At 41.3% G+C, this 22,500-nt stretch overlaps 1 protein-coding gene across 5 annotated transcripts in view; it reads right to left on the bottom strand.

Moving 5' to 3' along the window:
- Window positions 1-22,500, bottom strand: part of AKAP13 (A-kinase anchoring protein 13) — a 322,447-nt gene that overhangs the window by 66,319 nt on the left and 233,628 nt on the right. For 4 of the 5 annotated variants that reach the window (XM_055556686.1, XM_055556687.1, XM_055556685.1 and 1 more), the window contains 5 exons: window positions 13,882-14,252; window positions 11,719-11,772; window positions 8,370-8,435; window positions 6,357-6,549; window positions 3,669-3,777 (listed from right to left, as the gene is read on the bottom strand). In XM_055556686.1, coding sequence (XP_055412661.1) covers window positions 3,669-3,777; window positions 6,357-6,549; window positions 8,370-8,435; window positions 11,719-11,772; window positions 13,882-14,252 — 793 coding nt within the window. The remainder of the gene's footprint in view (window positions 1-3,668; window positions 3,778-6,356; window positions 6,550-8,369; window positions 8,436-11,718; window positions 11,773-13,881; window positions 14,253-22,500) is intronic. The other variant, XM_055556688.1, reaches the window with a different exon arrangement.

Genomic DNA, 22,500 nt, shown 5'->3' with positions numbered 1-22,500 from the left:
AGATAAAATACCTTCATTGGCACCACTGCCCAGAGGCCCACTCTGATCTTTGGTCATGTGAGTCACTTCGTGTTGAAGATCTGGTACGTTTTATACATCAAATGCCAACAGTTTGGGTCTTAAGACCCACTCAGCTTTCGTTGTCAATTACAAGTGAGCGCTACCATCAAAGCATGCCCAGGAACTTGGCCAATTCACCCATCCTGCGTGAAGGTCTGAGAACGATCCCAAGGGCAAGTGACACCTGGGGACACTGTTCTCTGTGATAACAAGCCATGTGAAATGAAGGGCAAAATGAAACCTCTGTAAGAAGCCCAGGAGGTTTCACGGTCCAATGGGTATCATTCTCCCCCCTGACATGCTTAGCAGTGCACGTGTGTGCAGGCTAAGTCGCTTCAGTTGAGCCTGACTTTCCGGCCCGAGGGACTGAGCCCGCCAGGCTCCTCTGTCCATGGGATTCTCAAGAATACTGGAGTGGGCTGCCACGCCCTCCTCCAAGGGATCTGCCCAACCCAGGGGTCGAACCCCAGTCAACCTCACAGTTTATTGTCTGTAAGCATCTTCTGGGTGCAAGCAGTAACAAGTTTAAAAATACAGACTTGTGAAGGGATTGTCTGTAATAACTGGCTTATTCTGTGTATGCAAACATAAAGTTTATTCTTAAGTTCTAATGACAAACCATCAGAGTCTCCTGGCAAGCTGGGAGTCTACACTCAACCCTAGGCTGCGAACACATTTCCTGGAGCAGCTTCTCTGAGGGCAGTGCCCTGCCAGTTTGGGAATAATGCCAAGTCTGTCTGTTTTTCTAATCTGGCCAGCGACCCAATGACAGTCCAGGCAACAGTTTAGTGGACGTTTGCAGAAAAGCTCAAATGGTAGCAGCTGGGAAAGGCTGTGGGAAAAGTTGCTAACTTCCTTCAAGGGAGAATCTAGAACACAAGTAAAAGCTGGGAAGCAGTGAGAGAATGCTGAGTTTAGGAAGTATTAATATATTGTACTGAGACAACCAGGTTTGTTTGTAAGACACAGCCAGTTAAAGACAAACGAGAGATCGTATTCCAGTTCTTCACCACTGCTTAGACCCTGGTTAGAGAAAAACAGACCCCTACACTGCTGGATGATGAACACACTCATTCCACGGTGACAACAAATGCTTCCCACAAGCCAGGAAACACACTAGTGCGCATTTAAAATAAATACACATTTAAGCCCTACCCCATTATTAGCCCTGCTGAACAGCTGAAGGACTCGAGGTCACACAGCCACTAAGTATGCTTACCATAAAGCATTAGTTAAAATACCTGAAGTGTTCCACACACTTTAGGCTTTAAAACCACGGGGTAGGTTTTAATTCTGATACTTTCAACAGGGAAGACCATGACCAAAGGTGAATCATGCAGGGTATTTAAGAGATTTGGAGTGAAGATTTGCGTGTGTGGCAGAAACCAACCATCAAGTTACCCTGAGGCTTAGAGGCATAGCATGCAAGAAAGAAGTTTTATTAGCCTTCTGTTTAACAGCCAGAATTTTAATATCTGCCCCAAAAAATTATGTTTCCAGAGCAGAATAAAAAAAAAAAAGTCGGGAAATTAATTCATTTGTACATGAGGAGGGACTTAAGAGAAATACTGTCATTAAGAGTGGATAAGCCCTCCAATTATAGCCTGTGCTCACTTAGGGAAGTAGTTAGGGCCAGTTCATCATTCAAATCTACATGAAATGTACATTAGAAATCAGAATGAGTGGCCTCCACTTTGATGAAAGGGCTGAACTCTCTTGCTCTAAGCTCTATCCATGACAGCCACCAGCCACGGAGCTCGGAGCTCAGTCCCCCTCGGGGAGGGACAGCCACTGGCCACGGAGCTCAGACCCCTCAGGGAGGGAAGGCCACTGGCCACGGAGCTCAGTCCCCCTCATGGAGGGAAGGCCACTGGCCACGGAGCTCAGACCCCTCAGGGAGGGACGGCCTCTGGCCACAGAGCTCAGTCCCCCTCGGGGAGCTCAGCTGCCTGGTTCCCACAGCAAGATGAGCCAGAGTTCCTGGCGCTCAAGGACTGTGCTTCCTGAGAGGGAGCCGCACCATTCAGAGTGTCTGGCTAGCAACTGAAAGCACAGTCAAAAACCATTTTGCTTTCTGGAGGAAAAATAAGAGTGTTTGTGTGTCACCGAACACTGGCCACCTTCTGTTGGTTCTGGGTAGCTGTGCTATAGAGACGTAGGCCCTCCCCCAGGCCCTGGGAGGAGGGACACGGGGCTGAACGGCCTCACTGACTGTCGGGTTACCCATTTCTAGTACTCCGAGTTCAAAGCCACTATAAACTGTTCAGTTAGAATGATGTCCCTTCTATACCAGCAGAACCACTGATCCAAAGCCAAGTCAAAAGCAAACCAAACCAAGATCCAAACAAGAACAGGAACGACGACTTCAGTTACAACTCTGTGAGTCTTTATCTATTATCTTCGCAAATAAGTCACTATTAGGCACCTTTATTCCAACAGGCCAGGTTGATACTTGAAATACCAATCATATTAAAATGAGAATGAAGTTAATACAATCATCCATTTATGCCTTAACGACATTGTGGACATTAAAAAGATGAGGCCTCTAGTTAAGTCATGAATTGAGACAGAACATCCCATTAAGAGGCCTCTAGTAAGTCATGAATTGAGACAGAACATCCCATTTAAGATGAGTTCTATATCAGGAGATGGTGAAGAAACAGCAGGAGGGTTTTATACCCTTTATTTCAGGTTCCTGAATGCATGATCTCTCAGCAAAGAATGTAATACACCACACTCTCTCTGATGAGAATTTTAATCTTCGTATCAAGATTCAACACTGCAACTACTCATGAAAAAAAAAAAATCTATTTTGAAAATAAAAAAAAAGTGGGGCTTCCCAAAGACACCTGTCTGTGGCAAACATGTGGATCCAATTCAAGTATATTTTTGAGCATCTCTGACTTGCAAATGCTCTGGGCCTGTGGATGCCAGACGTCTCTACGTAACTCTCACAGCTCATCGATCTTGAATCTGTATACAGTTTCAGTAATCACTTTTGGCTGTAGTCCTTTTGGCATTTGCTTAACTAAAAACATATCTCAGTCTGTCTCTGTCCTTCATGAGCTTGACATTTTTGAAAAGCTCAGGGAACTCGTATTGGATAATGTTTGGGTATCTGTACTATGGTAATACAAGACAGTGTCTTTGACATAAGAGCATTACATGTGTAACTTACTTTCCTGTGCTTCAGAAAAATCTTTAAGGAAAGTGATAAAGCCAGGGAAGGGAGCAAGATGGATAAAACAAGTGTTAAAATAACACTTTGGAAGCTCCAGGTGAAGACTATGTGGTGAGTGTTAGTGCTGTTTTTTGCAACTATTTTAAAAACCAGAAATTATTTCAAAATAGAGTTTTAAAAAATGTCTGTCAGGTTTAGGCCCAGAATACAATGAATTTAATGTGTTAAGGAGATTTTTATGTAGTAAAAGGAGGAAGGTCTTCAAACTGAATTCTGTGTCACCTTTTCTGTAAATGATCAGTCATTCATTCAGGGGAAGAGTCAGGCAAATGCTGTAAGGCAATGTCACAGGGTCTTAAAGCAAAAAAAAAATAAATGAAAGGGAAAATGTTCTGAATATATTTAATGAAAAAAGTAGCATACTCACTGTCCAACCCAGGATGGCTGATTGTCATTAATGAGACAGATTTTGTCAGTGGAGAAGAAATGGCTGATGTACAGTAATTAAATCCCTGTTGTTTAGATCTGTGACATGTCTGTGAAGGAAATAAAGGTAAAGCAGTTCTCAGTTCATGCTCTTATATTTCTAGGTTAGTACAAAACTTGACATTCCGACTCAGCAGAAGGAAATAAGGCAGTACAGAGGAAAAGACCACAAGCTTTGTAGGCCACAAAACAGCCGCTCAACTTCAGAGAAGCAATCCAGCTCTTCTGAGCCTCAATGTTCTTATCTGTAAAATAGGAACAGTTAGAGTATCTACCGCTTATGGTCATTTTGTATCCCTTCTAAGAGGGACATCTAACGATGTCTCAAACTTCATAAGCACTTAATACACGTCTACTGAATGCACAATCAGATAAAAATAACTTCACTGGAAATATCAGACTATGTGTAGTGCTTGCCCTTTGAAAATTTAAATATCATGTACACATATAGTAGGATACCAGTAATATCATTCTGATGTTAAAAAATTAGAAACAGAGATACAAATAGAAAAGGTTTTAAGATAACAAGCAAAGTAGGCTCTGCATCTGGATAGAAACCTAAACTGTTTTCACTTCCTCTTCTGAGAATAAACTGCTTATATGCGAACAAGTGGGTAACTGCAATCCCTCAGTAAATTCACAGCCACTTCAGTGTGTAATCAGACCCACTGCAGAAGATCCTGCAACAAAACCCGTTTCTGGTGATGGTGGGACTACTCTTGTTTTGCTTGGAGAGAGGCCATCCTAATTGCTAACTAACTTTAATTATCATCCCTTCCCTTCCTAGCAGTCTGAAATCTGTATGTGCTGAAAGGGAAGCAATGAAAATCCGTTACTAGGGTGAACTTGACTCAGTTACACCAAAGACTTCTCATTATTTAGAGCTTGTTCCATGGGTAACCATGGAGTCTGAGGCAAACAGTTGCTATGTTTCAAATACAACTGTGAGGTCTGAAAAATGACGTCAGTTGAAAGGCAGAGCACTTCAGCAGGAAGCTGGCTGCTGGCGACTTGTGCACATCAGGGATACAAGTGGCTCAAATACCTACTCTGAGGTCACACACGAGATGGAAGACGCAGGTGGGCAGAAGCCCTGGGCAGGCTGGGCACACCAGGGGCTACAGGTCAACACTTCCTCTCGACAGACTGAGAAAGGCCACTTACACGGACGCCGCTCACTGAAGGAGAGGCCATCACTCCGACTCCAGGAACGCCAGCTCAGGAGAAGGGTATCACGTAAACATGAGCAAGAAGACGGAAGTCTCTCATTTCCTCAGCAAATGTCAGCTACTTCAGAGTAACAGGGAGACTAAAAGCCTGCCATTCTGAGTCTAATACTGTTCAGCTAAGAGCCAGTTATGGGGCCTCAGGCAAGTCACTTAAATGGGCTCGACTTGCTCACACACAAAGGCTTAAGCAGAATTTGAGGGGATTTACTGGCTCTAAGTAAACTCAAGTTTTGGTATTTTACCTGGTCCTACAAGTGATTTCTAAAGGACTCTCTACACATAAAATGCAACATGTTTTCAGACATACTTGTCAGAGATGCTCTCTGTAGTCACCAAATTTATTGTTTCCTATTTTTCACTCTTTTCCTGTTACCACTGGGTTGAATAAATAGACACCATCTACTTCAATACCTATATTCTCCATATTCTTGTTATTTTTCTTAACTTTCAAGAAGCCACGAAGAGGGGACAAAAGAAGGCAAAATTCCTTTAGGCCTTCAATTTCATTTCCTTTGGGTCTTAAGTGATACATTTATCACCAAATCGCCTAGTGCTAGATGTAAAATATTTGGTCACTTCATTGCTATGTAGCAGGATGTAGTAAAAAAACTAGATTTCTACACAAAACCTTAGTCACTGATTCGAAGAACAGGTTGTTTAAATTTTTGTTTGTTTAGTTTGAAAAGATGCCTTACACTTCTACCTAAAAGGAAAGCTACCTACTCAGACACTGGCGTTTTAACTTTTTTGTTTAATTAGAAAAAATTTCACTTGAAAGTGTATCCCAAATACTCTCAGAAGTACATCCAGGTGTTAGTTTTAAAATTAATATCTTCTTAATTTTAAAAGTTTGCTTTGCTGAAATATTTAAATCTATGCAGATTAATGGTATTCTTTAATTAGCATTGGGCTTCCCTGATAGCTCAGTTGGTAAAGAATCTGCCTGCAATGGAGGAGACCCCAGTTCAATTCCTCAGTCGGAAAGATGTGCTGGAGGAAGGGATAGGCTACCCACTCCAGTATTCTTGGGCTTCCCTTGTGGTTCAGCTGGTGAAGAATCCACCTGCCACGCAGGAGATCTGGGTTTGATCCCTGGGTTGGGAAGATCCCCTGGAGAAGGGAAAGGCTACCCACTCCAGCATTCTAGCCTGCAGAATTCCATGGACTGTATAGTCCACGGGATCGCAAAGAGTCAGACATGACTGAGCGACTTTCACTGTCAAGTAGCATTAAGTGCTAAAAACTGCTGTTTGCAACACTGAGTATATGTGTAATTATAGCTACTAACCTTATGTGAACATAAGTCTTGGCTTCTTTGTTCCTAACATGAGGATGTATTTAGGGAAACGAAACCAATCTTTTCCCCCCAAATTAGCAACATACACCTCTTTCAGCCTTACCTGCTGATTAAACATTCTATGTTCCCTCTGGCCTGATTCAAGATCCTCTTCTGAAAGCGACACCAGAGAGTCACCCCTTTCCTGGCCACTGAAAGGGTGCCTGAGTTCTCTGGTGTTTGATGAGTTTCCTTCTAGAGATGAGGACGGCTTGTTTCCAATACCAGCTCCTCCTGTCAAGCCTTCTAGACTGAAACTGAACACAAGACACAAGAGTTAATTCGTTCTGAGACTCAGAAAGCAAGGAGGATACAAAGCCCCTGCATTTGCGTCTCCCTTGCTTATAACTTTCTGTCACCTGGCAAAGCTGTCTGCAAGGCCTGGCCAAATGGGTGCCCCCTGCCCTTCCCCCTAAATACTGGTTGGCTGAGAAATATACTGCACTTGGTTTGTTTGTTTGTTTAAAAAACCCTCATTCAATTTACTCAAATGTTGAAGTACTTCAAGTCATCTTCTCAGACATTTTTCAATATACCATATGGATAAACCGTATTATCTATACATCTTTTATTTATGTGTTTTTTTTTTTACCCTTGATCTGATGTGATCAATTTTTGCCAGACTCTGAAGCCTGCCAACGCCAAATAATTAAATGGCACAGAGAAAATATGAACATTAAGTGACTTTCTGGAGGAAAATAGGGAAGATCCAGACTTGCCTTTGCAGCCGTCAAGTGGACCTTTGTAACTTCACATTCGACTACAATCCAGGTAACATTTGTAACTTCACCTTCCACGACAGTCTAGGTGACCTTTATAGCTTCACAGGCATGCGTCCACCCCAGAAATCCCGCATTACACAGGCGCATTACCATCTGTGCACACCTGCCCCAACAAGCACCGCTCTGGCAGGTTTCCTGAGAATCGTTAGTTGCAGACAGGCACATGGGACACCACCATAAAGGGCAAAAGTTGAAAAGGTACTGTGTCTAAGAGAGGTTTAATATCTTTTTCCTTGATAGTGACAAGGTGGGGGAAAAAGGCAAACTTAAGGTTTGATATGGAAAATGGGATCCTTGGAATGAAGACTGTGGTTTGCAGAGTGAAAAGCATTTTTTGTGAGGAGGAGGCTATGGAGAAAGGTTGGCCAGCTTTCACCCTTGGGGATGCTAGCCAGAATAAATCATGTGTGTTCCCACTGGATCTCAGAATGCAGGGGGAGAGCACCATGCCCTCAGTTACAAGCATGTGGAGTTGTGTTTGAAGGCATAATGAAGCTCTTTCGTTACCTCTGCTCAAAGTGAACTGCTGTATGCCGTCTAGAAGGGTTTCTATTTGCCCTTTTTCCTATGAATCACTTATTATGAACTGAAACCATATGCCTCTATAAATTAAACAATGGATTTTATTCTGATTTCAATATGACGATAGAAATCATGACTAACTCCAAGTAAATGTCTCTGTAAAACTCATTTTCAACAGCAAGGGTAAGAAGACAGACTAATTGAAGAAGAAATTTAGTTTTCTGTTACGAATTATTTCTAAAGCCTGAGAAAGCCAGATCCTAAGGTTATACCACAACATTTAATCCTGTAAGTGATTAAATCTGGCTGCTTAGTTGAGAGAAGAATATGTAATGATGAGCAATCTGTGAGCTTAGAATCTAAAGAGATGACTGGATTTGGAAGCGTAATTAAGAAATGAATGCATCTTAGTAGCTGCCTTGTTTCTGTTATTGTTTTCCTCAGATGTGCTAATTCCTAGGAGCTGGGAATTGGGATGGATGAAAACAAAGACAGAAGTGGTCTACCACAGCATGGAGACAAGCCTGTGCAGAAAACACCCGAATCTATAGCCACTTGAGACAAGCAGAATGCATCGGGGAACACCATCCAGCTCCGAGGCTGCACCCCTTGGACTGGACAGGATGCCCACAGCAGAGGCAACACAACACCGCGCTCACAAAGAAAGCAGGCCGCCACATGCATTCCAGCCACACAGCCAGTCCAAAGCCGGAAGCTCGAGTGCTGTGTTCTACGATTCCCCTTTGGTGGCTGGACACGCAACAATACCATACCTTCTGTAATTAAAATCAGCACTCAGGGCAGCAGAGTATTGCACACCAGAGGGACACCAGCTCATACTGGGGATGACATCAAAGGCAGAAACAGAAATGGAAGAGGAAACAGGGATGGGATTATTGGGTTTAAAAAGAAGGGACACAGTTAGAGACAGATGGATTTTCTGATCATCAAAAAAATTAGGAATGTAACACTGATTTAGAATTTAGAAAATGGCTAGAACAAAAAACACAGTTCTTCTATTGATGTCCATCTACATAATGTGTTAAAAATGACTACGTGAACTCTTTACAGGTTAATAAGTTCAGTGTTGGAAACCCCAGAATTCCTACTAGCAAATCCTGAACAGAGTACCCACACTCCCTGTGGCGTCCTGGCTGGGCATGCTCACAGCAGTGTTTCAACCCCACTACTGGGGACACTCTCTCTATACGGCCCACCACTCCTCCACCCATTTAGGCTTGGATGCTAAAGATAAAGCATATAACAACAACAACAACAAAATCCACTTGATCATCTCCTGACCACAGCATCTCTAATCCTTCATTAAAAGGAATGATGACAGATTGCACTGGGGCAGGCTCACTGAGTCAGGTTTTTTTTTCTCCCGTGTTTCCATTAAGGATGAATCTAAGCCAGAAAATTCATGTATCTTTCATAATGATATCCAACATCATCATCCACCTTCAAACCCTATTCACCAGGCTTGGATGCTAAAGATAAAGCATATAACAATGGTCCTATTTCCCTGTATTTTAATGATAATGAAGGGATGACTTTCCATGAAAGGGAATTTTATAGTATTGACCAAAGGGTCCCATAATTTTAGGTATGTATCTATTTTCCCACAAGATTAAAAAAAAAATCCATTTGGTCATCTATTTCCTTGACTATCTTAGCACTTATATTTATTCTCATGCAGTAGGAACAGAAAATCTGGGGTTGGAAATGATAAGGGAACATAAGCAAACAAAAAATAACCAACTCAGAGTATCAGGTACTCTGTAAAAGGAGCTGCATCCATAGGTCAGGATTTTTGATTAATAAAAGCTATCATTAAAAAAAAAAAATACACTGCTACTATTTCGGCCTTAAAGTTCTAAGTGACATGCTTTTGTTTTCGGAAGGGAGATAACAATAAAACTAATCTGCTCCCTGAACCTTCAATGGGAAGAACTGCAGACACTAAAAAAACCAAGCAACAAACAAAAAGAAAGCTAAAAAAAAAACACAAACAAACAAAAAACCCAGAAAACAAAAACCACCTTGTCTTGAATACATACAGCTGATAACTTTGTGCTGACAAGTGGAAGGTTTTGATAGACCAAAAAAAAAAAAAAAAAGGAAAATGACGGAAGAATAAATATGAGCTAACCCTATGGATCTTCTAAAAGTAAATCTTTAAAATAATACCATTAAAATAAATTAAAAGGTAAAACATTTAAAATCAGATTATATTAATAGTATAAAGCTCACAAGTACAAAAGCAGAGAGTGGAAGTACACAGCTGAGACATGTCTCTACAAGTCTGCTAAGCAAGACCAGACTGACTTAGGGAAGCAAGCCCTGATACAGTTTACAAACACACATGAGATTCACAAGTCTATTCTTTGTAAAGTATTAACTTAATTTTATACCTCTAAGCTGTTACTAAAAAGGCATATTATGTCTACATGGCCAATTTACTAAAAACAGAACACGTAAAAAATTAGAAAGTGAATATACATGCCAATTTATCATTCATTAAAAATTAAACAATGTGTTTCTATGGATTTTAAACATCCCTTTACTCTCAGAAAATGATAATGATGTGAGAGACTGGGATGAAATTTAGGATAGAGAGGATGAACAATAGGGAGACAGAAGGAGCGTCAGAAAAACCTAAGGATCCAGGGAGGAAGCTGCAGATAGCCCTAGGGTCACAGAAACTCCTTTCACAACAGTAAGAGTATTTTTCAGAGTGTCCTAATTTCAATTCCTCAGCTGGGGGAGTAACATTTCATGGTTCTTTAGCTTTGAGATTTAGATAGTTCCAGATTAAAAAAAGTATCCTGATGCCCTACCTTTTAATACTTGCTGAGATTTTCCCATTTTAGTGGCTAAGGCTTAACACAAAACTTAAAATCGTAACTCCTGTTCTTCATACAGAAACATGACAAAAGATGAAACTGTCACTGAAGTGGCTATGCCAGCTGTGAGTCCATGGTAACTTGGGCTGCATCCAGCAACGGGTCATCTTCCAGGGTTATCCAGGGCATGTTTTTAATAAGTCCATATTGACGAGTTTAAAGAAGAGTCAGCCAAATAAATCTCTAAAGGTTTTAGATACTTCTACTGAAAAAGGCCTTTAATAACTTGTTCTCCTGGAGACAAATGTAACCAGGCTTATGATTATCTGAGATTCGTGACTACACTGTGCTTGAGCTCAACTGTGTGTCTAAAATCTGAAACTAAAGGAAACACCCACTTAAAAAGACCAGGTAGGCAACAAAAATCATTATCCGCCCACTTCCTAAAAAGACAGCCTCAGCTAATAATTTAAAATCTCTCTTTACAAGTACCTCCTAATATGAGACACTAACCATAATCAAACCATCGTTTTCAGATTTCTAAATTTTTTTCCAAAAATTGGAAAAGTCACAAATGACTCCTGTACAGGAAATGTACTGATAAAAACTCAGCATTTGAAAAAATTAAAGTAAATCAGTACTTTTCGACTAAAAGTGACTTTTCAGCTGATAAATCACTGTAATTTTTAGCTTCAAAATTTTATGTGACCAAAAACCAGTATGGGATTGAAAGACTGAGAGGAGCCCTGAGAAATCAGGACCACATTAACAGTGAACAGCAGACTCCCAAGTGGCTGAGGAAGAAAGGTGTTCATCACGTTCTTGAAGAATGCGCTGAAAATAGTTTAGGGCTTGATACATGAGCACACGTCTATTTTCAGTTCCCCCTTTTCTTGGGAAAGAAAGAATAAGTACTCCTCGGGGTCCATTACCTATGCACAACAGACACTTCTTAGACTCCTCCTTAGGTAAAGTTGGGGAGACACTATTATCAAAGTGATCTGAACACCAAAAAAAACAAGATGGAAAAAATATTTTTTTAACTTTTTTTTTTTTTTAAATAAAAGTAGAACAGGAAAAAACTCCAAATTCGAGAAACCGTTTCATACAGGATGGACATTAGCAATTAATAAGTACCTGTATTTTATTTGTCTGAAGCAGACAGGACTTATTTAAAATTAGACTGTTAAATCGTGGATGAAGCAGAATGAGATGCTTGTTAGTAAAATAAGCTCAGAGGCAAACAGTTAGTCCATCAAGTTAGTGAGCTCTGTACCTTCTCCTATGAATGGGAGGCCTCCTGACAACATCCCCAAGAACTCGCATTGAACTGAAAATGAATGGTGGAAGAGGTCAGTGTCCAGGTCAAACAAAATGGATACAAATGCGTGAAACACACAAACATCACACTAGGAAGAGACAATCACCAAAGAGAAATGGTTTGGGAGTAAGGGGATCAAAGAATGTGGAATAAAGAAAACATCATCACCAAAAAGGCCTGATAATCTCTGAGAAGGGCTACTTTAACTCCTTGGAGCATGGAGGGAACAATCAGGTGACCAGGAATGAGGTTTATTAAATTATAAAAGCAAAAGGACTTTTTCTAAAGGTCATCCAAGCATAACTTTAACAGGATTTTCTTAAACACTTTAAAATTCAGGTAATTCTCTATGCAGGTTAATACTGTAAAAATTAGTTAAACTGATGAAAATGACCCCTAACTCTCATTCCATTATCTCCAGAGGTACTAGGACAGTGGTACCAGGCAATTCTGAATGATAACTGCAAATAGGAGAGTCCATGATATTATATAGGCTGAAAATACAAGCAATTTAGGTAATAGGGCTCTAATTGTAGCTCTATCCTAAAATCACCATGTAATCTTGGGCAAATCTTTTACTCTGAGCTTCAATTTCCTCACTGGAGCAACATGATGCATACTGTCACATCTAGCTTGGAAATTAAAGTCATGGCAGAGAGATCCACTGTGGTTTATAAAGGAAAACAGATCCCATATAAAAGGAATCCTCCTTTCTCAATGCTGTTGTCATCTGGGACACGTGTATCCCGTCAAGCAGATTCCCTTGCCTCAGGAAGGGAATTCTGCCTGTAGGGATCATTTCCCCATCCTTATTTTCCCATATGAATGCTTAAAAAAAAAAGAAAAAATTACAGCTTGAAGAAAGCTGTAAGGTTTGCATCCTGAACTGTACCCCAGAATAAAATGGAGTTGTAGAAAGACTGCCTGACCAGGAGAATGGAAACCTGGATTCCACTGACATTGGGTAAATGGTTTAAACTACCTACATAGTCTCACCTGCAAAAATGGGGATAATCCCACCTGACTCATGAAGAGGATGGGAAAATTACATGAGACAATGTGTTATTAAAAGAATCTGAAAAGGGTAGCAAATCAGGAGGGTGTAAGGTACTATATGAAGATAGGTCTTCATTCACCTTGGGGCCTCCAGAACCTAGGAATGCCTGCTGTGCTTAATACATGTTGGCCGAATAAAAAAATATTGATGAATGTAATCAGATTATATGTACTTACAGCTATGAAATCTGAGCCAAAATATTAGGAGGTCAAGGAATTTTTAAAAAGCAAACCAGCCAGTAACCGCTCCAGGTGAGCTGTTTATCTCAGCTGTTTCACAACTGTCAGCCTCCTCCCCCGGCTGTTGGTCCTCATTTAGAAGGTAGCCTTGGAGTAGGCACACTTTTACACATAGAGTAGGCATCATGGCACCTGTTCTTCAAACTTCAAACTTAAGCTCATCTAGGCAGCCAGTGGCTAGAAACCAAATCCACATTTTCACATAGCCTGCTTGGCAAACCGAAAGGATGACACCGAGTGCCAGAAGAGACCCCCAGGCTGAATGACATGTGGAATAACAGTAACAATTTAATAATAATTATGATCGCTTTAACAGTTAAGTACTGGTAATTTAGACTTTATCAAAACTTTCTACACTAGAAACAGATGGCAAATCCTATGAAGCACTGTGAAAAAACTTGTGTTGAGACTATAAGATTTGAAGTTTATTTCTTAATTGAAAATTGACATGAAATTATTCCCTTCAAATTTTCTAACCTCTCAATTTTATGAACAAATCTGGCCTAAAGAGACGTTACACCAGTGTTTAACTCACTATGTGACTTACATATTTCATTGTAATCTTTACTCTTACAAAAACTCTGAAAGGCAGGCGTTCTACAGATGAGACCATTAAAGCTCAGAAGGGTCAGGTAACTTGCCCAAGGTTATCCAGCTAGTAGGTTTCAGAGCTGGAACTGGCACACAGATTTTCCTGATTCCTATAGATAAGCCTATGTTCTTTCTTCTATACCATGGTATCTCCTGAAAACTTTCCCTAACGGTAACACCAAATTGAAAGCAAGCAGACACTGAGACGAGACAAACGACCTGCCGCCTCACCTCCGGTGGTTCATTTCTGCGTCGCTGGCTGCGTTCTTCCCGGGACCCCAGCTGTGCCTCCGGAAAGGGGACAGAGAGCGCATGGAGCTCCGCAGGACAGAGCAGCTCGTGGGCACCTCGGTGATGCTGTCCATCTCCTCCTCCTCCATCTCACCCGAGCCAGTGGGCTCGCTCTCGCTCTCTCGACCCTCAGCTCCCACCCCATGGCTGTTGAAGCCGTTGAGATACTGCGGGTCTCTGGACCTGTTCACACTGGAAATCTGGGGGAGGGACACATCGCTGCCGTGAGACGAATGTCGGTCCAGGGACGCCGTGTCATCGGCGGAGGAACTGGATCCAGTGATATCGCAGGCCAACTGCTCCTCCTCGGGCTGCAGTGGAGAGAAAGCACGTATGGTTGGAAACGGCAGGACCAAGAGGCCTTGGCTACTGTCCACTGAGTCAGCGCCTTTACGGGGGGGAGGACAGGCAACATCACAGCTGGCGCCAAACAGCCTTCTTTCTTAAAGCACAATCACAGATGGACTCAAACAGCCTCCAGTAAAGGTACGGTCCAGGTCCAGACTCTTTCTACCCTTTCACTAGAGGTGCAAAATGGGAAATGTATTGTCTTCCCTTTCTTGCAGAGGAAAAGATCTAATTCCGGTCAGTTATTTTCAGTCCGTACTATCAACTGAAATGAAGGGAACCTATGTCTCTGAGGTTTCTGATGTATGAAAACTCTAAATTCATACCATGTCAAGTTAAATTTATTTTTACAAAAAATTTTGTAAATTTTGTTTGTATGGCATTACCAACTCAATAGACATGAGTTTGACCCAGCTCCTGGAGGTGATGAAGAGCAGGGGAGCCTGGCATGCGGCAGTCCATGAGGTCTCAAAGAGTTGGACACAACTCAGTGACTGAACAACAAACAACAGAATCTTCTGTTAGCAAACACGTCCAGCATACAATCAAGACTAATTCATATCAACAACCAAGAAAACACAGATTGGATCAGAAAGGCAATCATATTATGTCAACAGAAAATACTTTATATGTTGGGATTGGTGGTGGTGGTTTAGACAGTAAGTCATGTCTGACTCTTGTGACCCCATGGACTGTAGCCCACCAGGCTCCTCTGTTCATGGAATTTTCCAGGCAAGAATACTAAAGTGGGTTGCCATTTCCTTCTCCATGTTGGGATTATCAACAAATATTTTTAGTCATCATGAAACTACTTGCACTAGCAATTATAAATTCTTTTGGAAAAAAAAAGATTTCACTGAAGAAATATGTTATAAGAAAGAATCCACCAGCAATTATGACACCTGAACAATACAATAATCAGAATAAAAACAGTTGAATGAGCTCACGAGTAGAATGGAGATGGCAGAAGATAAGCTAACTAAAAACAAGATAGTGTGCCTGGCTACAACAGTGATATACTGAAGTTTATATTCAAAAAGCAAGTCTATTTTCAGTGGCATTTTCAAAAATGCAGAACAGCTTATGATCCCACCTAAAGTCTGCCACAAATGTCCAAATTCTGGGCCACAAACACCTAAATGCAAGAAATTTATCCCCCCTTTTTTCCTTCAACTGAGTACTGGCTGAGTTTTATCAAGCCAAAGTGTACCTAAAACAATCAGTTCTCTGCAGTCGTTGATAAAGTGATGGTGCTCTTTCCCCGGCCAACTTCTAGAGCCTACCAGGAACTGTATCATTCTGATCCAGCAGTCTGACAAGCTCTACCTGCTGAAAAGCACCAGAACACACCATGTGATGGGTGAGGGAAAGATGAGCGTTGTGGCATCCAAAAAACAGAAGACAAGTAAAGTGTCTAAAAGATGCACGCTCACCCTCTCAGCCACACAGGGGGCACTGTACTGTCTTCGCATCTTATGCGTTCATTCTCACGGGACAAGGAGCAGGAAACGGAAGCAGACATTGTGATCCCCCCGTCCGCTTCTTCACAGTATTTCCCTAATTTAGGAGTAAAGAAACTTACAGTTCTTCAAAACAGATTTTAAAAATTATAGAAACTCATGAGCCCTTTTAGTCTTGAAACAGAAAATAACTCCTAAAGAGGCTGCCTCTTTCAAGTCTTAACAAAACACTTCAAAAGCACTCTACCTTCTCAAAGCAGTCTTTACATCCTTGGGGCTGAATCTCACCAGCTCATGTGAGGTTTTTCTTTCTACTCTCTAGAATCCAGCTTCCCAGCTTAACTGCTCTTTAAACAATCAGTGAGGGATGAGACTGAGGGAGATGAGAGGGGCTGGAGAGTCAGGACTCGGAGGCCCAGACCGTTTCCTGGGCTCCCCCAAGTACAGCAGAGGCACGACCTGAACGCAAGCTGATTTCAACTTTTAAAACGCCCTGTTCTATTACTATCTTCATCACTTAAAAAACAAAAAGGCCCTGTAAGAAATAAGATCTCAAAGTCTGCATCAGAAGTCCTCAGTGTTCCTTTTACTGGGCCACACTGGGCCATATATTTTTATTTTATAGTAAAATAAAGCTATACTGAGTCGATTCTAAAATAGGGTAAGTTTTGGTTTAAAATTGTCGATGACTCCTTTCAAGTTAGTGAGGGGTGATCTGGGCATTCTACGTGTTCTATTCCTGGGGCCACTCTCCATCGAGAGGAAGAATATAAATGGTCGTGAATAGCAACTCCAGAAGACACTTTTAGGATGTCTTAGCTTTTTCACTGGACTGGGTTGAACAGTGTCCTCCTCAAATTCACATCCTTCTCAGAATGTGACCTTATTTGGATGGGTCTTTGCAAATGTTGTTCGTTAAGATGAGGTCATACTTCACATGAGAATATTTCCTGAATCCCAAAGGAGTAGTATCCTCGTAAGAAGAGAGCGCAGCCCCTTGGATACATGGCTTTTAGGAACCCCTGCCTCCAGAACTATGGAAGAACAGGTTTATATTGTTTCAAGCCACCAGATGTGTGGTAACTGGTTACAGCGGCCCTAGAAACTAAAGCTGCCTAAATGTCTAATTCTCAAAGCAATATCGAGGGACAAACAGAATGGGCAGCAGAAAAGAAAAATGTGTGACAAATCTGGTAAAGGTACACAAGCAAGGCTTCAAAAGAAGTGAAAGTTTCCATTTATCCATGTATCGCACATTCTTCTTACAAGTTAGCTCTTCCCAGTGCGGAAATGACTTGCAGATGGGAGAGCAGGTACTTCTTTCTAAAAAGGAGAAACCTGCCTAGCATATATCGTCAACATGGTCTTATTCCCGGCGTGTGCTTTTAACTCTGATCTTAACTTTTTAAAAAACAAAAACCACAAACTAAAAGACAGGGAGTTGTGTTTTTTTTTTTTCATAGTAACTGCATGATTTCTTTAGTTTTGCATTCCTGATTCTGATTTAAGAATGAGGTTCAGACAGTATAATGTTCTTACACTCAAGTATTTTTATGAGCCGGTAGTTGCACCTTGAAAATGGAAAAATAGGACAAATTCAGAAGTTAAGAGAGAGCTCATTTAGTAAGTATTTGAGGCAAATGGTTTTAACTTTAGATTGAATCTAAAGAAGGCTATAATACTCTTTTCCAGGTTTTTTTTTTTTTAGTGTTCTCAAGAGTTTCCCAACTTCATCACATCCTTACAATACCTTTGCAGACTAGAAAGGAGTCAGTGGTGTAATGAGAAATCAAACCTGGAATATGGCCATGGTCTTTCTACAGCCAGGTATGTGTCTAGGGACGAGTCACGTGATAATCCTTAGATCTAAAGAAGTTAGAAATTAATATAATGTCTGTTGACAAACATTACCTATTTCAATCATGGATAATGGAGGAAAAGAGAAAAACAGGGTTTTTTTAAACTTTTCAGGGTTTTTTTTTGCAATGTTCCCTTTCCAGTCTCTGAATCTGTAGTGCTAAAGAGTTCAGAGAAAGCTGCCAGAAAGCAGATGGGAGAGGCACGACTTACACCATTCTTCTCCCTCCTCAAAAAGGTACCAGATCTTAGGGAATGCTATTTTTCTATTTCTATAAATTAGAAGGGGGAATGGTTTCTAACACAAAACAGAATGTTTCATGCTTAGTATTTAAGCCCTTCTAAGAGTTTTTGAGCTGGTCTGTCTTTCTTCAGATAGGTCTTTTCTCTTAGAACATCTGCTAATTAATGACTTTCAAGACTCAGAAAATTATTCCTGATGGCCTGGAGGAATGGTGCCATGGAATCAGTTTAACTAACAAATATTTTAAAACTTAGTTTTGAATCCATGTCAATCAAATGTACCAGTTAAATTGACCCATGGCACCATTCCTCCCGAGAGTTTCAGGAGGGATAAATCAGGACTAGTATCCCAAATCCCACATATATATAAACACATATTTATATGGAATAAATATTACATTTGAATACATAAATATTTACATATAAATACAGTGAATATATCAGAGAAGGCAATGGCACCCCACTCCAGTACTTTTGCCTGGAGAATCCCATGGACGGAGGAGCCTGGTAGGCTGCAGTCCATGGGGTTGCGAAGAGTCGGACATGACTGAGTGACTTCACTTTCACTTTTCATTTTCATGCATTGGAGAAGGAAATGGTAACCCACTCCAGTGTTCTTGCCTGGAAAATCCCAGGAATGGGGGAGCCTGGTGGGCTGCCATCTATGGGGTCACACAGAGTCGAACACGACTGAAGCAACTTAGCAGCACAGTGAATAAATAAGAATGAAAATACATGTATATATATTAAATATTTTTTCATTCTTAGAAGCAAATGGCCGAAAACAACTGAGATGAGTATTAAGACTGGGTTAGGGCAGAGAAGCAGATGAGACGCTAAAGTGTAGACACAGGAAGGAAGGGGTGGATGGAGTCATGTATGGGCACGGCCACCTACTCCAGTATTCTTGCCTGCAGAATCCCATGGACAGAGCCGACGGGTGGGATCCAGTCCATGGGGCCACACAGAGTCAGACACGACTGAGAGACTAACACACACGCGTGCAAGAAAGCAAGCTTACTGGGGAAACGAAGACTATGTCTGTACCTGAGGCTGACAAATGAATTCGTCCTCTCTTTTCATAACTGCTTTTCCTCCTGCATAAAGCAGGATGGAACACACACAAAAACTCTCCCCTCTACCATAAGCTTCTCTTTCCTTGGGGTTAATAAAATTATGAATATCTGCAAGTGGTGATCAGGCTAGAAAAACCCACTAGGTGTTGGAGAGAATGCCCTCCGGGCACAGAAAGGGGTCAGGGCAGTGGCTCTTTCCAACACTGGCCTTCCGGCTTCAAGGGCAGGGCTGAGCTGACAGACTGACCCAAGCACACTTAGGGTTTGCTTAATCTAAGGCCAAATAAATTAGGGAAAATGAAATTACATAATAATTACATAAATAAAAGTTAACACAGAAGTCTAAAATAAATGATGTTTATAAAAAGCTTGAGAGAATCTATTTCTTAAATACATGTGCTGCTGCTGCTAAGTCATGTCAGTCGTGTCCGACTCTGTGCGACCCCATAGACGGCAGCCCACCAGGCTCCCCCGTCCCTGGGATTCTCCAGGCAAGAACACCGGAGTGGGTTGCCATTTTCTTCTCCAGTGCATGAAAGTGAAAAGTGAAAGTGAAGTCGCTCAGTCGACTCCGACTCTTCGCAACCCCATGGACTGCAGCCTACCAGGCTCCTCCATCAATGGGATTTTCCAGGCAAGACCACTGGAGTGGGGTGCCATTGCCTTCTCCTTAAAATACATGTGCAGTATAACTATTACATAAATTTGAACAGCAATTATGTACTAGATACTCACCACTGTGAGGCTTTTACTAAGAGATTTAGATGTATGATTTCTTTTAATCCTCACAACTGTTTGATTTAGTAGCTATTCTTATGTGCATCTGATGAGAAACCTGAAGTTTAGTGAGGTTACATAATAAACTCAAGTTTCTGAGGGACAGACTCTTTTTTTCTTCATCTATTTCCCTTTCCAAGCTCTCCAGGTGATTCTAGGTTCAGCTAGGATTCATACACCTAAAATACATGATTTTTATTTGTCAATTATAACTCAGTACAGTTGGAAGCAAAGTCACCGAATGGTACCCTCGGGACCGTGTACTTCATTTTATGTAAATATTATTAAAAAAAATCTTATAAACAAATACTGAATTCTAAGTATTGAGAAGTGGAGTGTATTGATATCTATAACTTTGAAGTGTATTAAAGAAATTAGATGACCTAATGGAAAGAATGAGGGGCAGATGCACAATTATGAAGCAAATAATAAAAGGTTAATTGTAGAATCTAGGTGGTGTGTATTCACCGCAGAATTCTTCCTACTTTTCTGTTTCAAAATTTTAAAAATCGAGTACTGGGGGGAAAAAAATGCCTGATTGGCTTTCTTAACCAGAATCACAGCATGCAGGTATGATACAGATATGTATATGGAGAGGTATAAACACTATACACACTTGTATATATAGAAATCTAGAAATAGCTATGCATTTTGTATCTTATTACTACACCTGAAGGATCACCCTTAACACTACCAAAATCCTAGTTCTTTAATTTTCATTCTTTTATTCAAATACTTATAAATTATCTGTTATAGTATACTCAAGCACTTGGCATGTGCCTTAAAAATAAAAGCATATATTACATGCCCAGTATGTGCCCATCACTTAACCCATTTATGCGCCATACTGATGGCAAGCACCAGCCCCACTTCACAGTTCTGAAACTATAATCATGTCAACACTTGTGCCTTAAGAGTTTACAGGGTTTCTACTCTGGATTCTGTAAATATATTTACTTTTATCTGAAAGTTTAAAAAATATAAGGTAAATTTTTGGCTTGATGTTTAAGTACTTGACAGCTCTGACAGCATATGAAATAAAGGGTTTCCTTTTAAGAGCTAGCATGTTGGCGAAGTCACTTTGCTTTTTCTTAATCAATTGTGGGTAGTGTCTTATGATTTTGGAAAACAAAAAACAAAAAAACAAGGTGTAAGGGCTTTACCTTCGGGAAAAAGAGGCAGCAACTATTAGTATAATTCTGTGGACTTCAATTATCCTTTTGGATAAGAGTGGCCCAGATCATGTATTTTACAACCACATTTTCTTTCTTAGCTAGGGCCAGAAAGAACCCTAGGATTTCTTCTCACTTTAAAAGCAAAAATTAAATTTTTATGCTACTGATCTATGGAAAAGCCAAGACCTCAGGAACCCGCAAATATCCATCAGAAAAAAACATGAAGTTCGCAACACTCACCAAAGAGTCATATTTGCCAGGAGGCTGGCATGCCAAGTGGAAACATGAGGTTAAGGTGGAAAGTTCTGACAAGCACTGTGGGCTGATGTTAAAGAGCCCTCTGTGAGGCTAAAGTCACACAAGTGGCTGCAGGAAGTGACCTAATGCACACTCACGGTCCACAGAAAAGGATGGTGCAATGGCTTGCCTACACATGAGTCTTTAGAGGAGGAGTGGGAGGGCTGGAGCCTGCAGAGACTCCGGGAGGGTCTGATGCGTCACAGCAAACGCTGTGCAGATGACCACAGGGGAGGCCTCAAGGACGCAGCTGACGGCCTGTCTGCCCCCACTGCCATGCTTGTGTATACGGCACTGGTTACCAAAGCAGGTGCGTGGAGACAGAGCAAAATCAACAAGTGGATTTCAGAGTTGGGCCCAGCGACACATCTCAGTTCTGTCACTTACTAGCTGAGTAATGCTGAGTCAACCTCTTTACCAACCAGAGCCTCTGCTTCCTCAGGGGTATAATGAGGATAAAACCACCCACCTTGCAGGGCCGCTGGGAGCATGAAATGAGGTCACCTATGTAAAAAACTTCTGTTCAGTGCCTCACTTAAAGTAAGCACCTTGGAAACACTAGCCTGTCTCCTTTTCCTTTCACATGTAAACCCCTGGTTTTGTGAATGTTACAGAAAACGTGGTTGCAAAACCTTTCCTGGTCACCAACCGCTGTGGCAGGGTGGAGACACTAAGAGGAAGGACCCTCCGACCTCACCCCCGGCCACCAGACATTCTCGTGAGCGTGAAGAGGAGGGCGCGTCTCCACCATGTCTGGACTTCCTGAGGAACCCCGGCATGGGATGCTGGCCAAAGTTTGGTCAGGGATATGCTTCAACTTTTAAAAATGCTATCTGTGCTGTCGTCCTGGAAAAAACTCCTAAAATCGAGCGCTGGCCATTTTTTATGAACAAAACCTAAACGGTTTTGGCAGGCTGGAATGATTAAGTAACATATAGTCAATGCTAATTCTCCTCAGCTAGGAAAATCATTCAGCTTAGAGATGGCAACATTCAGGGCAAGCTGGCAGGCACCTAGGAGCTTCAAGCAAGTGTTTCTTCACGGAGGAAACTTTACAATTGGTTAAAAAGTTTTTTTACTGAGAAAACTGTCCCACGTATATAAATGTTGAACAAATCCTCACATATCCAGGGCCCCGTGTAAGTGATTACCAACGATTCCATTCTAAAACTGGAACTCAGAGATGATATCTAATGTATTCACCAATGCCTTTTGAGAGACAGGCACCTAGAGAACGGTATTCCCCTTGGGGGAGAAGCAGACACTTTTAGGAGTCCTTACAATGCAAACCTCAAAAAAACCCTGGAAACTACCTAAATTCTGTTG

This window comes from Bubalus kerabau, chromosome 19, assembly GCF_029407905.1.
Source record: "Bubalus kerabau isolate K-KA32 ecotype Philippines breed swamp buffalo chromosome 19, PCC_UOA_SB_1v2, whole genome shotgun sequence".
Classification (NCBI taxonomy): domain Eukaryota; kingdom Metazoa; phylum Chordata; class Mammalia; order Artiodactyla; family Bovidae; genus Bubalus; species Bubalus kerabau.
Note: the sequence above shows the minus strand (reverse complement) of the source record. Positions and strands in the feature narration are given on the sequence as shown.